This window comes from Oryzias latipes, chromosome 17, assembly GCF_002234675.1.
Source record: "Oryzias latipes chromosome 17, ASM223467v1".
In the NCBI taxonomy this organism is placed as follows: Eukaryota; Metazoa; Chordata; class Actinopteri; order Beloniformes; family Adrianichthyidae; genus Oryzias; species Oryzias latipes.
In genome coordinates, this window is record NC_019875.2 from 22,292,248 (window position 1) to 22,308,912 (window position 16,665).

At 37.9% G+C, this 16,665-nt stretch overlaps 1 protein-coding gene across 2 annotated transcripts; it reads left to right on the plus strand.

Annotated features, from left to right (window-relative positions):
- The first annotated feature begins 516 nt into the window (after window positions 1-516).
- LOC101161753 (endophilin-A2) lies at window positions 517-16,562 on the plus strand. Of its 2 annotated transcripts, XM_011486689.3 has the most exons (9): window positions 517-867; window positions 5,166-5,234; window positions 5,343-5,559; window positions 9,582-9,715; window positions 9,877-10,035; window positions 10,766-10,869; window positions 12,005-12,141; window positions 12,226-12,273; window positions 14,360-16,562. In XM_011486689.3, exons 1-9 carry the CDS (start codon window positions 823-825, stop codon window positions 14,545-14,547), a joined length of 1,101 nt encoding a protein of 366 aa, XP_011484991.1. In that variant the 5' UTR covers window positions 517-822; the 3' UTR covers window positions 14,548-16,562. The 2 variants fall into 2 exon arrangements, with proteins under 2 accessions (XP_011484991.1, XP_004079229.1); XM_004079181.4 differs by lacking the exon at window positions 12,226-12,273.
- Window positions 16,563-16,665: the final 103 nt, after the last annotated feature.

Sequence of the window (16,665 nt, forward strand, 5' to 3'; positions counted from 1 at the left end):
GGACTAAGGTTGATAAAGGTGGAAAGATTTCATGTAATCCATGGACACCAGTGAACATCACAAATCATTGAAGAAAAAAGGTTCAGCGCACTGTCTAGTGGGTCTAGATGACCCAACTTCCAATGTTAAAGTGCCTAGGATAGCACAAGGGTTAAGTAAATAAGTAAATATTAGGCCTATACTAATTTAGTTCTTTTTCAATTTAAAAAATTTACCTTAGGAAGTGCAACTTAGTATGTTCCAACCTGTGTTGGGGATGGTAACTTTTTACAAAAGTAATTTATTACAGGACCACTTTACTTTATGCTGTAACAAAGTAATGTAAGGCATTACTTACTGATAAATATTTTGAGTACAGTTATATTTGTTACATGTTCCAAAACTTATGTATGTCCGAATAACTTACAAAAGAGTAATAGTTAAAACCATAATGTGCAACAAACTCGATGTAAAAGTAATTCTGAACATAACATTCTGAAACGATACAATTGCAAAGTAAGTGATTACTTTTAAAATGCAGTTTCAAATGATCTCTACCGTATGAGTATAACGTGAACAACACAACTTTGGCTGAAAAGTCCAGGAAAGTGGTCTTCAGAGTGTGTCGTGAGTGTTTTTGAAGCTTCTGGTTTCCATCCGGACGGACCGGGCGGACCCTCCCACCCGCTGAGGATCAGGAAACTGTTTGCCCAGCAGGTTCCCCGTCCACAGTACGAAGTCTTAAGACGAGGGACTGGAACGGCTCGGACGGAGTTCTCCTCAGCATCTGTTTGGCACGGATTTTCTCCTCTTTAGGTGTGATTGAAACACTGACGGTGCAAAATGTCCGTCGCAGGATTACGGAAGCAAATTAACAAAGCAACTCAGGTAAATGTGAACAGTTTTGTTGACGAAACAAACACCTGGTAGCGTGTTAGCTTTCTTTTTACTGTTTAAGCTAGCTTCAATCAAGTAGTTTAACTTGAAGTGATCAGAGAAACCCTTCGATACTCGCTTTTGTTGGGTTATATGTTTTTATTATTTCAAAAAACATATATTTAATATTAAATCTACCGTGTTTGTGTAATAAAGTAATCAAACTACTAAAAAATAAGTAGTCGTTCCTGCGAAACGTTGACGTTAACCCTTTAGTTAGCTAATGCTACTTGTGAACTAAGTTAGCGGTGGATTAAACTTTTAGTTTACCAAAGTACGAGTTGATTTAAACCTTGTTTTGCTTTTAAAGTAATTGTATAAATTTATAAATACTTTTTTTTATACCATTGTTTGAAATTTACTTTTATAGATCATTCTAGATAGCCAAGCCTCCTGTGATACGGAAAAGTCGCAAAATTCTTGGTTACTCCTTAAATTTTAGTTTTACGCAGATCCATTTATCTTTTTTTAAATATATGAAAATGTAGCTTAAGAAATACTTATTTATCTTGGGTTTCCATTTGAACATATTATTTTTGTTGTTGTTTTATTTTTAATTTGATCTCTGAGTGACTAACATCAAATATTTGCTTGTTTTTTGTTTGTCTGTTTTTGTAAATAAATTGGATCTTAACAAAGTTTGTAGGATTTTTATGAAATGTAATAATGACTTTTTACAACATGTGACTGTTTGAACACACTGTCATTTAAATGACGTCACTGTTCCATTACCACTGGGTGTGCATGTGTGCAAAAGAATTCTAGTCATGTGAAAACAATGTCAAAACTATGTTTCTACCTAATATTATTATTAGACTTTGCTTTGCTTTTGCTCATTTTAGTTCATTCAATGTTTATAATTATGGCTCCAAACACGCCGGTTTGGTTTTGCATAACCATCAAGCTTTACCAAACTTTTCCTGGTTCTCTGAGTAAGCCCTGGCTGCAGCCTGCAGAATGGGTCATCATAGTGGAATGCTTTGATTGCAGAGGAATGTGAACACGCTGTGGAATGTTAACCCCGCCCACGCTGAGCCCGTGCATTTGATTCACCTTTGTCACAGCAGTTGTGATTGCAGGAAAGGGGAAGAATCAGTGGAGCACATTTTGTGTCATTGTGAATTGTATGAGGAAGAAAGAGAACAGAAGGAGGAAAATTTGAATGGTGCAATTTTTTTTATGTATCACTCAAAAAAATGATTCAAGCCCCTCTTTCATGTAACACAATAAAATTCTGTATGTTTTATTTAAAAATATTTATTTTAAAAGATTGTATCTACATTTAATTGACCTAACACAAAATGTATAAATAGTTTCCCCTATAACTCCAGTAATCCAAAATAATTGAGTTCAAGTAAGGGGCATGCTGTTGAATGCTGTTTTCCTGTTTCTCTTTATTCTTTTTGCCGTCTCACGGCTACAATTTTTCACCTATTTTAACCATTGAACTTTTAAAATGTTCAACTCCTTCATCTAATGTAATGCCTGGTATGACTATTAGTCCTTCAAATCCTTCGACTTTTCAAAAGTGAAAACTTTAGTTCGCTTTTTCCACGTAAAAAACGAAACTGTGGCATGAAATCGCTTCAACTCGGCTTCTCCCAATAAGAGGAAAGACGATCATGATCACGTGCGTGATCACCGGAGTGATAGCTCAGTGGCTTAGATAGCGGGTTAACAACTCAGAGGTTCTGAGTTCGAATCTAGCATTAGACCGTTGTTGCTTATTTTTTTTTCCTTTGCCTTTCTTGATAAAATTTAGTTCGACTAACTCGATTATATTTCATTACATGGAAGAATTTACTTTGAGGTGGGGTTACTCATATTTATTGGATGTAAATCCTGACAAAACAATTAAATTGAGTTCATCCAATGAGTTATTTTTTGAGTCTGTGAGGCCAGACAGAATTTATTAATTCCCTAATGCATGCACATGGAAACTTGTAAAAGGCATAAGAAGGCAGGAATCATGGTAGAAATTCCCTAATTCAATTAAATATTTTTATTTTATTTTAGCACATACAATGAAAAAGGGATCATGAATACAAAGAATGCATTAGGATAATACTAAACTTTAACAAAAAAGACTAAGCTAAACTGATATCCCTGCCCTTAGACCCCCCCCCTTCACAGTAAGGAAAAACTCCTTAAAAACCCGTAGGTGGCAATATTGCACATGGAAACTTGTAAAACCACCAAAGAAGAAGACGGGCTCAGCATGGGCGGGGCTAACATTCCACAGCGTGTTCACATTCCTCTGCAATCAAAGCATTCCACTATGATGACCCATTCTGCAGGCTGCAGCCAGGGGTAGTTGGGTTCTCTGGAGCACTTCTGGGAGTGAGTCATGATATTACAATGTAGTTTCTTTTTTTTTTATTGTTTTTATCTTTTATAAAGGGAAAAACAATTACCTCAATAAATGTGAGTCCATGGAAGGAATTTCTTTAATTTGGTTCTTCGCAGTACAGCTTGTGCACAATCATTTTTTTTGTCCCCTATTTCTTGGGATGATTGACATTTATACTGAATACCGTACCATAACTTATTTGTCTTTTGAAAATAGTTTCCACATAGTAATCATTTTTTTATGTGTTCCTAGTGTTAATATTTCCAGTCCAGCTTAAAGTGGAAAAAATTAGTGTAAAGCTGAGTAATCAGTTGTGTAAAAGTTGGTTCCCGTTTTATTTTAAAAATGGAGCCTTGCTAATAAATATTTAAATGTGACTATTGCTAAACACAAAGCATTCACGATGAAGGAAGAAGGGAAATAGAATTGAGAGGGAAAATGACTTAAAAAAACCTTATAATTCACACTACACTTGAAAGTACCCTGTACTTCAAAACGTGATTTTGTGAAATCAGTAAAAATCTTAAACAAGTAGAACAAGATATACACAAAAACATTCTCAAAATTACATTTTTTGAGGAAGAAGAGCATACCGTTGACTGATGGATTGAATCTATTGTAAATATAAATTCTATTATTGTTAAAGGAATAAAAAAATCAAATGAACATTAAAAATGTTTTTTCTTTTACGCTCCACCTTTTCTTGATAATTATGGTGTTATTTTATGTCATCTTTTTGTGTGTGTAGAATAAATTAGAAAAAAACAATATTATCTACATTTTATTAAGAAAACCTTTGAGTAAACTTTAAAAAATGCTGCACTTGGTTTGTGTGTTAGGCCACACATGGTTTTCAAACAGAATTTTTAAAATAAACACACCCTCATGGGCAAGTAAAGAAGCAGTTTTATTAGTCATGTCATTAAGCTATCACACTTGTGACTTTTGGCCCACAAGTGGATAATGTTAGTGACATTAGTGATGCCTGTGTTTTAAGTAGCTATAAAAAATGGATGTGTCCATAAATACAGAAAAATCCATACGAGGGTCAGAATGTAAATTACATTTTTTGTTTTTGACTGTCGGGTTGTCGCAGTTGAAATGAATTCAATCAAAAATAAGGTCACCTATACAGCAACAAGATAAACAGCAGAGATCAACCACTTTTATTTGATTATTTGAAAGTAAGTTGTAACTGGTGGAACCTTTTTAGTCAGCTAATTAGGGGCGAACTACTTTACAGATCCTGTTTCAAATAGATTTAAAAAACTTTTTCTGATTTATTAAAAAAAAACTACATTGGACACTTGTGCACTCGTCTCTTTTTCGTGCCATAACTTGCAGTCAATTGGCCGACACAAATGCACAATTCCCAGGATATATTTGGACATAGTTAGCTAATGGAAAACTGGGTTTCCAAGGAATGTTGGACTCTTTGACTTCTGGGCATATTTCATAATTCTAAGTGCATCGGCACATCCTTCAATCCTTTAAAGACAACTTAGTAATTATTTACAAAGATTAAATTTTGAGGATCTTTTTTTATTTATTTCTAAAATCTGTCATAGTATAGAATGATATTTAGGTCAGGAATTGAGCCTGACAAATCAGGTGTTAAAACTTCCTCTCAGTACAGGTTTGGTGTTCATTTGAACTTTACAGATGTGTGTGTTTGCTGGATTTGTGTAGTTGTTGTATGACACACATTGTCCTTTTTTGGTCTGTGTAGATCCTGAGTCTTATTTCTGCATTAACCTTTGAGCAATATAACACCACCTCCTGTTACTTTAAGGGATTTGACATTTTTTTGTTGCATTTATGTCAACAATACTTAAAGTTAATCTCATCTGACCATCCAGCAATGTCATAGTCATTCATTCATATTTTGTTGTGTTCGAAGATGATAAATGAAAAAGTCGGAGGTGCAGAGGGAACCAAACTTGATGAAGATTTCAAGGAGCTTGAAAGGGTATGTAAGAGCTCCTGAGCTAGATCAAGTAAAGCCTTATGTTGTGTACTTTTCTCATTGTTTGAGTTATTACACTGTAAAATTTTTTCTCCTACCTTGTGTCAACAGAAAGCAGACATCACCAGCAAAGCTATGCTGGAGGTGATCAGTAAAACGACAGAATATCTTCAGCCCAATCCAGCAACAAGAGCTAAGCTTACCATGCTCAACACGGTGTCCAAAATCCGAGGCCAGGTGAAGAGTCCAGGGTACCCGCAGCCTGAGGGCCTTCTGGGAGAAGCCATGTTGAAATATGGTCGAGATATGGGGGATGACACTAACTTTGGTAAGTTTCACACAGCAGTTTGAAATATCTCTTTCGCCAAGAATTAACAGTGAATTGTATTTCCAAATTACACAAGCACTTGCATATAGGCTCAAGCGGTTTATTTGCCTCTTATCAGATGGCAAGAGATGTAACAGAAGCTCACCTTTGTAGAGTTCTCACCCGTTTAACACAAGATTTGTGATCATTTTTCATTTAAAACAATGAATTAATGCTGATTTAAAAAAAACACTGTAATCTTGGGGTAAACAAGGAGCATCAGTCAAAAAGGCCACTTTTGATGCGTGTTTAAAAAAAGAAAACGTTATTTAATCCTAAATTTAAGAAAAAATCTAATTTGACTGGTAGGCTTCCAAAGACCTTAGTAGATTCTTTTGAATTAAATAAAGATCTTTTGTTATTTACTTGTTACTGTTACTGACTATCTTTTTAAAGGTTTTTGTTCCTCAAACATAAGTAACCACATGTTCAAATTATTGAAACATTGCGACACACACACACACGTTATTCTCCTCACACAACGCATCACTATTTAAAAGGCGTAACAGGTCTATGTTAATAAAAATGAATGCATGCAAAGGAGAATTTGTTCAACGAGGAACCAGAAAACACTTGAGATGTTAGCAGAGAATGGCTTGTTTTCTTTTATTTGGCTTTTTCAAATGTACCGGTTCATCTGTGGCAAACCTTCAGTTGTTTTATGCAAAGTTTCCTGGCAGGAATTTTTTCCGCACATTTCTCAAATCCAGGCTGCACAGTTGTGTAGTGGTTTGCGTGAAGGCCATGGTCCAGATCCCAGCTGGGTCTTTTCTATATGGAGTTTACATGGTGTGTGTGTGTGTGTGTGTGGGTGTGTGTGTGTGTGTGTGTGTGTGCGTGTGCGTGGGGGGGGGGGGGGGGGGGTCAGGGAACTCCAGCTTCCTCCCACTTTCTAAAAAGCATCCTTCATTCATCACTTGATTGTTGACTCTTATTTGTCCTTTAAGTGTGAATGTGAGTATGTGTGGTTGTCTCTTTGTGGCTCTGTGATGGACTTGTGAACTGTCGAGGGTGTGCCTCACCTTTCCTCAGCAGTAGCTGGATAGGCTCCAGCATCCATGTGAGCCTGAACAGGATTTGGTGGGTAGTAAAAGCTGATATCTTCCCTGGTGTTTGTTCACATATGCTAACTTAAGCAAAGATGCTATGTTGTTTTTATTACCCTGAATAATCAGGGATGTCAGGGCTTTTAGGTAGGACAGGACTGAGCTGTTTTTAGGCTTTTCCCCATTATCAGTATTTTCTACATGAGGAAACCTTGTGATGTGCGAAATAAGTGATGTCAATATTGTGATGATAACATGACTTGCAATACATAAACAAAACAAAAACAACTACTACATCATTTCCATTTCTCTGCAACAGTTTTATTTAAATAAAAGTCAATATAATTTATACTGCCAATGAGCCACATCGGGTGCTCACTGGTGGAGTGGTTAGGCAAGAAGGCCACTGGTTCAAGTCCTAGCTGGGGGTCCTGAAAAAGCACATCAATGGGGAGACCTTTCTGTGTGGAGTTTGCATGTTCTCCCCGTGCATGCGTGGGTTTTCTCCAGGGACTCCAGCTTTCTCCCACCGTCCAAAAATATGCTTCACAGGTTAATGTAATGTGAGTGTGTATGGGTGTGTGATTGTGGCCCTGCGACAGACAGATTCAGACGGGGAATAAACCGATTAGAAGCTGAATGACCCACGTCTTCAAAGGAGGTGGGCATCTAACATAAAAGGGGTCTGTCCAGTTGGTCACATGTGTTAAGGGTGTTTTTTTAATCCATTTACTATTTCAATTTGCTACTTTACTTTAATTACTGGCTGACATTGTAATTAAATTACTTTACTCATAATTCACTAGTGTAAAAATGATGACACGAAAATACCGTACTATATATATGGTCTATACCACTCCTGAAAGTGAGAAGTGAGAAAAAACGGTTGTGCCTGTATCTATGAAGTTAGAGTCACATCTATCAAACCTGAAACTAAGCCAACCTTTTGAAAACACCAACTATTAAATTCCTCCAGCAGTTTCTTTCTCCTCAAATGCAAAGAATTCAGTCTGACGGGATGAGGCACAGTGCTAAACCAGAAAAAGGAAATGCTAAAATCTAAAAAAACAAACTATTTACAATTCAACTTTTTACTCAAAAATGTTTGGGTTTTTCCTTTTAAAACAAACTTTAAAAAAAAACAACACAAAACACAGCGATCACAGCACAAAATAGAAAAATTAAAATGTACAAAAAAAAAAGAAAAAAACAACAAGAAGATTTGAATTAATCATGGTAAAGCTTTAAAAATACTAAGTGTCTCATCTTTTTGAAGCTCTTCTGGTTTCTTCAGTCAGTGATCATCCTGTTTTGTAGAAGATTCTGACAGTTCTCAGGTTGTTTCTAGATTCCATTATTTCTTGCAGACTCTAAATCCTGCCTTTTTGTATGATCCATAAAGTTGAAATGGTTCAGGTGTTGCTTCTTTTCCTGCTGTCACTCATTTCCTTTACGTTTGTGTGGGTGTTGATTCTTTTTGTTGCACCTCTCTCCCTGTCCTCCACAGTTCTGCCCTGCTGCAAGTGTAGCGCAAACCCATATTGACATGCCGCTTAGGGGGAAAAAAAAAAGAAAGGGTGAAAGAATTTGGAGAAAAAACCTTTTCGGCTCGTGTGGTTCTCATCCAAGAACAGCTCAGAGTAGTTTTATTCACTGTACGGCGTGGGCTCTGGTCTGCTGCTCTTCGTCTGGTCTTTGAGCCATCAGACTTTGATTTGAAGTGATGCCTGTCTGTAGTGACCGCTCTCTGTCTGTCTGCATTAGCATTAGCCCGGGCTAGTTATTCCATTTCTTTATTTATTTATATTAAATAAATAAATATCAAAGCCTATAAAACCTAAGTAACAAAGTAACGAGGGTTTCTGTAGTCCAGTAATTGTAATTTAATAGCAAAATTTGAACTGTAATTCGTTTCTTTACTTTCCTACTGACAAAAGTAATTAAATTACAGTAATACATTATTTTGTAATCCGTTATCGGCAACACTGATTTTACAGTAGCCGTCCATCACAGTTAATGCCGTCTTTTGCGATATGTGTACGGTTCAGGCTGATACTGTGATAAATGTTCAATCTATTGTGAGTATTTTCAGACACAGCACTGATGTAAATCCTTTGTAAACAAAGTCAAGCCATGGATCACATCTATGTGGCTCAACTCTATGATGTTTTAAAACAAACATAATAGACGAAGAACTTGACTGTGCTAAAGATTTTAAAGGACTTTTTCCATGCTTTTCATAAGCCTTTTATAGTAAACAAAAGCCATGTATGTGATCATTTATTACTTTGGCACTAAAAAGAACTTTTTTTAATCAAATATTTGTTATTTTCGTGAGTTCTTTTCCTACCCGGAAGTAAAACGACTCGACCTCAGAGAACACCGGCTTTTGCTCCTTGTGGGTGACGCCCATTTCATGACGTCATCCTAGAGTCAGCAGCGTGTCTGCGTCTCCCCCACGAAAACAAACAACATCTGAACTTTTGCAAAGATGGATGTGCATATTGTGCATATAACAGCAAAACGTTTAGCCGATCACCGCTAACTCAGTGGAGAACGTGGGCGGGGTTGCTGGCAGCGCAGACTCTTCTAGGAAGGGGCTGTTCTCAGAACCCGCTCGTTTTTGTGGATTGGGAGGGGCTGGTGCTCACAGAGAAATGTGTGATCGGATTTGGGGCTTTCTTTTATCAGAGGATTTGCCTAAAAAGTGGAGTTGTGATAGAAAACATAAAATTCTTCCCTCATTTAATGCTCCTAAAGGTTAGTGTTTGGCAGAAGCTTTCGCTTCTAATACAATGGTCGGCCTGTGTTAGAGAATGTCCATGAACTGCAGTTGTTTTTCTGCTGACTACTTAAGTAAAGATTTACTCATTGAAATCAGCATCAATCACGTCACTCCATGTTTACTTTTCAAACATTCTTCGGTGTGTTCTTCAGGTGGGGCTCTATTAGATGTTGGAGAAACGATGAAGAGGATGGCTGAGGTCAAGGACTCTCTGGACATTGACGTGAAGCAGAACTTTATTGACCCACTGCAGGCAGTTGCTGACAAGGATATCAAGGACATTCAGGTAGATCCAGTCAACTCCTCAGAGGGCTCAGCTTTTACTAACTTTGATACAAAGCAGATAAGATGCCCGCGTGTGATTTGTTTCATCTATGGCATAAAGAGTTTCACTCAACCATCATGAGAGGTGCCCTGCTTAAATGTCTTCTGCATTACTACTCCCAGCACCACCTCAAGAAACTGGAGGGCCGCCGTCTTGACTATGATTACAAAAAGAAGCGTCAAGGTAAAATCCCAGATGAGGAGCTCAGGCAGGCCCTGGAGAAGTTCCACGAGTCCCGGGATCTGGCCGAGACCTCCATGTATAACCTGCTGGAGACTGATGTGAGTGAATCTAAACAAGTCTCAACCGTCAAATGGAAACCTGGAATGTGGTGTTTTTTAAAGAGTCTTTTTATACTAATGTTCCTAAGATGATTTGTTTGTTTTTAGTGAAAGAAAAAGTCACGATTTAATTTTTTTATAGAGCACAACACACGAATGTACAATCTCTCATAGAGGATTATGACATAACATAATATTATTGGGAGAAAATTTTATTTAAACCAAATTCTCTTTGGTAATGCCTTTAAACCTGATATTGCTGTTGACAAAAACAATAATAGTGTACATGTAACGCATGTTATGGTTATGCATTAAAGTAGTTTGTTAAAAAAGTTAACGTCGGAATTTAAGGGCAACACTCTTGATTTTCATGTTTTCTATGCCATAGAAGCTCAGAAATATGAAGGATTCTGTTTTTTGTTGGAAAAAAAAGTTTGTTGCATTTTTTGGCATGTGTTGGAAATCCTTTTGTCTGCATCTCCATTAGTTAACCACAAAAAACATAGTTCTGTCAGTCAGCTGACATGCCGGGTTATTTTCCACAGCAAGCTTGTCCAACCTGCTCGCTCCTGTATGTTTGTTTTTCACGCCTAATCTAAAGCTATTTGAAGCTGGAATGACCCTCTGATATTGGGACAAACAAGCGCTGTTACATTAGTAGAAGAGTTCACAAAAGCACCAGTCTTTGTTTTCTTTTAGTCTTGCATTTTTGTTGTTTGTGTGCATCTAGGTGGAGCAGGTGAGTCAGCTGTCGGCCTTTGTGGATTCTCTGCTTCAGTACCACCAGGAGGCCACACAAATCCTGCAGGAGCTCAATGGCAGGCTAAAAGAGAGGTCCGTATTTCAGCAGTTTTTGGAAAACAAACAATTGTTTAATTACATTAGCTTTATTCTAGGTTAAAGGTGAGTAAGTTTAGCTTTTAAATAACACATTTTCAAACAAGTAATACAACTTGACAACAAACTGTCAGAGTGAGAGAGTTCGAACTGTCGCATAGAGCCTGAGGGGTTCTCACTTTCAAATCAGCTGCGGTGTTTCACAGTTTAGCAGTTCGACCATGCAAACATGATTAAAAACATTTCTGATTGTATTATTTAAAATAAGCTACTAGGCCTGCACAATATACCGCAAATTTATCGTTATCGCAATATCAAGCTGTGCAATATGCATATCGCAAAAGACAGCAAATTTGCAATAAATGGTTACCTTAGATGTGGCCAAACAATCTTATGGCAGCTTGAAGTGTTTAATGGATTGAAAGAATACCTTTCTGCATTTGACCAATCAGATGGACCCCTTCACGTTGTTAACAAATCGGATGGCACCCTATTATGTTGTATGTTCGCCTCCTATGTCAACAAGGGTCATTTGTAGTATAATTTTTAAGCTGCTGTAATGGAATGGGAATAATATTTTATGTTGTTTTGCTAATTGTTTATATACCGCAAATTATATTATCGCAATATTAATTACTAATATCGCATATCGCGAGTTTTCTTCATATCGTGCAGCCCTATAAGCTACCATTCCAAATGATTAACTTCCTAAATTGAGATCTAAATCAACTGTATTAAATATTATCTGAGCCACCACACCTTCATTACTCGGTTGCATGCTTGTTTTTGTCGGCACTCAAGTTCCAAATTCTTGGCCTAAAGTTGATATTAAAAGAGGTCTTGATATGATTTTAAAAATATATATTTACATAGTTTATTTTTGTAGTTTATAGTATGTTGAATGAAAAATCTCCAAATGATTCGAGTCAATTTCAAAACATTTTTAAGAGTTGTATTTTTTTAGGTAAACTACATCAATGCTATTTGACTATTTTTAGAAGATGGACCAAACATCCCAATGGACATTTTTCATCCATTTTTAAGAATCCAGCCACCAAACTGTCTAGAGTTCTATTTCACTGGGTCATGCTTGTGTTGCCCTGAATTTTGTAAGACTTCTGATTCTGTGCAGGGTCAGTGATGCTCAGTCCCGTCCAAAACGAGAGATCCCCAAAAAAAGACAGGAGTCCTTTGAGTACGGACACGAACAGGATGACTCAAACGGAGGATATTCACCCGCTGCCATAAACCCCCCAAGTTATTCTGCTGGTAAGTCTGTGTGTCTGTCTTGGAATGCCAAGCGTGCACATCTGGCATTTTTATGACACATGTATGTCCCTTTGCAACATAAAGCCGCCCAATATCCGTCCTTCCAAAGACCGTCTGTCAAGAAGAAGCCAAGTGAGTGGACAGAGATGAGGGCGGGGTGTGACTTGCATAAAGACACATTTTAACACTCTCATTCAGACTGTTGCATCTCAGCAATGGATGGGTGGTTCCTTGTTTTTGAGTCTTTTACTAACATTGTTTAACCCTATAACACCAGTGACACCGAAATACCACACAGTCTTTGATTTACCGTAACTCTTTGGCCATTTCCGCGCCAGAATCAGCTGATGAGTTGATTGCATGAGCATTTCCCTACGGTAGAGTGATGCGTATCAGAGCCTCAGAATGCGCTGGTTAATTGAATAACGGTTGAAGATTTACGGTGGTCTAAAGAATGTAGACACTGGTGTTGAAGAGTTAAAAAGTGTTCACGGTGTCTGGTTTACCAGCTGAGAACGTAATACAGCACAAGACTGCAGATGTATGGAGATGTCAGCTCACTCGATTGGGATGGATTTTTAAACAAAGAGACCATTATTGCTGCTGAATTTCATGCATCTGACAGCCTGTTTCCTGAAACCTCTGAGCCTCAAAGATCTTGACAAAAAAGCTTTTTTTCTGATATTTTCAATTAGATTTTTAGTAACAGATCTCTATGTTCAGAGGTATTCTATATTAACACTATAATGGCAAATTCATAAATCATAACATTTACTCTTTTTACACAAATCACGTTGTGTGGAAATTTCCCTGTGGAAAGGGGGCATTGGAATAGACAATCAAATTAAAGACCCACTCCGATGAAAATGGTGTTTTTAACATATTCTCATCGTATTTTTCTCATGAGGGAGGACATGTATAAAGAAAAACCTTAAAAATGCATTTCTGAGTATTTCTTTTTTCAAATAGTTGTTTATCAGGAGTAGATGCTTAAATGCTGTTGGAAAAAGCTTGTAGCAATGACATTAAGCTACTACGGCAGGCCACAGGCTCCCTGCTCTGCTCCAGTCTGATGCATCCACTTGCAGACAAATAGATCCATGTATGTCTTTGTTTTCCTCGTCTGAACTAGAATCTGGCTAAAACTGTATGGCTGGATAGCTCCAATATTGCTCGCCATTTTTGTTGCACCTGTAATTCAATTCATTATTGTTTATATAGCCCAACAATAGTCATCTCAATGGGCTTCATACCGCTAATTCTACATTCATCATTCATTCATCTTCTGAACCCGTTTGGTCCCTTTCTGGGTCACGGGGCTGCTGGAGCCTATCCCAGCCACACATGGGCTGAAGCAGGGGACATCCTGCAGAGGTCGCCAGTCTGACGCAGGTTCTATGAACCTATTCAATGAACAGGAAATCATAAAGAACATGCAGTCATAGAATTCAATAGGTAATGGCTAAACTAAACTAAACTGCCATTAGACCCTCCTTCTTTGTAAGGAAAAACTCCTAAAAAAATTTGATTCTGGAAAAAGAATATTAAACCTCAGTGATGTCTGGTTTCTTCAGTTCAGTCATGGTACATCGCCTGTCCGTCCTGGGGGAGGATCCCTCCTTCTTGTGGACACCCCTCAGGTTTCTAAGAGGGTGTAAGGGCAGGGAGGCTCAGTTTAGCGTAGTCTGTTTAGTTTAGTTTAGTTTAGCCATTAAATATTGAACTGTATGACTTCATGTTCTTAATGATTTCATGTTTATTACAAAGCCCACTGAGACGATTATTGTAATGTTGGGCTATAAAAATAAAATTGAGTTGAATAATCCAAAGAGGAATGTTTTAAGCCTAACTTTGATTGTAATGTTAGGTTGGGGTTGTAAGGGCCTGTAAGCTAGTGAAGAGCATGTAAACCAATGATGGTAACTCAGCAGCACCGGTTCCGCCCACAATTCATAGGCGAATTTCCAATGAACTACTGCCACTCTGCAGAAAGGATGTCCTAGAAAACAATAGGTTTTTGATTTAAGGGGAAAAAATATATATTTATAATTGAAAGACCAGAGGGAACGCTTCTACAATAGATTAAAAGATGATCGGAGTGAGACTTTAAAATAAAATAAAAAAACTGTAACAGAGGAGTCGCACCTTCTTTTCTTGGCTGGACTGCTTTCTATCTGCTTTGTGACGTGTCTCTGCTAACATCGGTCTCTTTCTGCAGCAGACCCCTGTTGTAAAGCCATGTACGACTTTGAGCCGGAGAATGACGGAGAGCTGGGCTTTCGTGAGGGGGACATCATCACCTTGGTCTCTAAAATCGATGAGAACTGGTATGAGGGAAGGCTTCAAGGAAGATCTGGATACTTTCCCACCAACTATGTGGAAGTGATGGTGCCCCTGCCATACTAAAGGGAATAAAGCAATAAAGAGAACGTCACTAAAAACCAATAGGATGATGGAAGTTTATAAATGCCAACCAATAGATCCTGTTTTTTTACTGCAATGAAAGTGGGGGGAAAAAGCAAGGAAGTGACCAAACCTTTGTGTGTTTGTAGGACAAGATTTCACAAGACTGTTTTGTAATGCATTTACAGTTAAGAACACATTCATTTTGAAGGGATGTGCATTAAGTGAAAGGGATTGCATATTGTTATAGGTGCATTTTAACATATCCTGAGTCTTTATCATCTTTTGCACCCATGCAACTTTGCACATTACAGCTCCTCAACCAAAGCTGAAAGAAAAATGAGAACATATATGTATAACACTATTCAAGAGGTAAACCTTTATTGTTTGACTTGTGGTTTATGCAATGTTTCCCTTTTATACTGGAACTACAACATGATACTTTCACTCTCCTTTATCCTCGTTTTTAAGCCTCACTATGATAGTTGTGTCTTGTTTATTAGCATCAAAGGGGGCTGCCTTTTAGGGATTGAAAACTCCTCCACTGCCATCTGCTGGTACTGTTCGAAAGACCTGTCTTAGCTCATTAATAGAGTCGAAATGTCTCATTTCATCTGAATTGTGCTTAATAAATCATTATGGATGGCTTGTCCCAATTTTTGGGGATTTTAAAGGCATGTTATGAAATTGTTGTCGCTTCTCTGTACAGTTTTTGTCCACCAGCCTTGAAAGAAGCAGCTTTGTTCCTTGGAAACACTACTTTGACGTTACATTTATCACACTATGAACTCCAAAAATGTCTTTTTAAAACGTCGCAATAGGTTTTACTACATGCTGAGAACATTTAAAACGGTACTGCTTTAATTAATGCGTGTGATTATTAAAAAAAAAATTCTATAGTTGACGATATATGCAATGGTTTCAACCCACCCCCTCATTGTCCAGCTATAACATGTTCCTGGTGTTTTTCCCAGGCTCTATTGATGCTGCGGGCAGTGTCACTCTGTCTTTCAGGGCTTTTTCTGAATTGTTTGTGTTTTTACTCTTCCCCCCTTAGAGTATGGTATGCCGTGCTTTGATTTGGAGCATGGAAATTAACACGAAGTGCGCTTGGCGTTCTTGAAGCTGTCTCCGTTTTCAGATAGAAACTCCTCCAGACACGATAACAGAAACGCTGCCTTACAGGGATTGTAATCTGAGTTTACAAACAAGAAAGGTCTGGTTTCAGTGCCAATTAAGCCTATTACTGGCAAACGATGAGCTGTCAGGCTTTGTCCTTTTGCCTAAAATGCCAACTTGCTCCTCTCCTCGTGATCCCCATGTTAGACCGCCCCTGCCCCACTCGTCTCTCCCCATCTCTATTTAAACTGCAAGTGGAACTGACAAGTCTTCAAATGGGAAGGGCACCCAGGGGTGGATTGTGCCCTCCCCCACTACTCCTATTCACCACCTGCCCCCTCATCCACCCTCTTTCTCATTATCTGTCCCAACCCAAACCCCCAGTGGCTCTGAGGATCATTAGTCTGTGTGTGGAATCATATTCCACACATGCACCTTTTAGGTTTCAGAGTAGTGGGGGGGGGGGTCAGGTGTGGGTTTAAATCACAGAAAAATATTATAATCAGGGAGTGGGGGCTCCGATTTGCATCTTTCTTTTAAATATTAATGTTGATTTATTTTTTTAGGGGGGGCATCAATCAATCTGTGTGGCTGCTAAGAGTCTGCAGCTGACATCCATCTATTCTTTTTCAGATCTCCAACATAATTGAAGTATTAGCAGCCTTCAAGCTTTGTTCTGTCATGCACATTTTTTATAAAGAAATATTTGTGAAAACTTTTTAATTGCAACTTTATTAAAAGCCTTCTATCATGCAATGTCCTATTTTTCTGTATTAAAGAAATGGTGGGGTTGACCTGGATTATCCACAAACTGCGTGGATTAATACACTTGTGCCTTTTCTCTTGTGTTGTGTATCATTTGCCGTTTATTATCTTTAATAAATGTTAAGTAACTTGCATTGGAGTGTCTTTTATTTTCACAAATTTGATTTTTCTTTTAACATCTTTATATTTCATCTGTCATGTTTTTTAATCTAACCCCCCCCCCCTCCCTCACTCCCT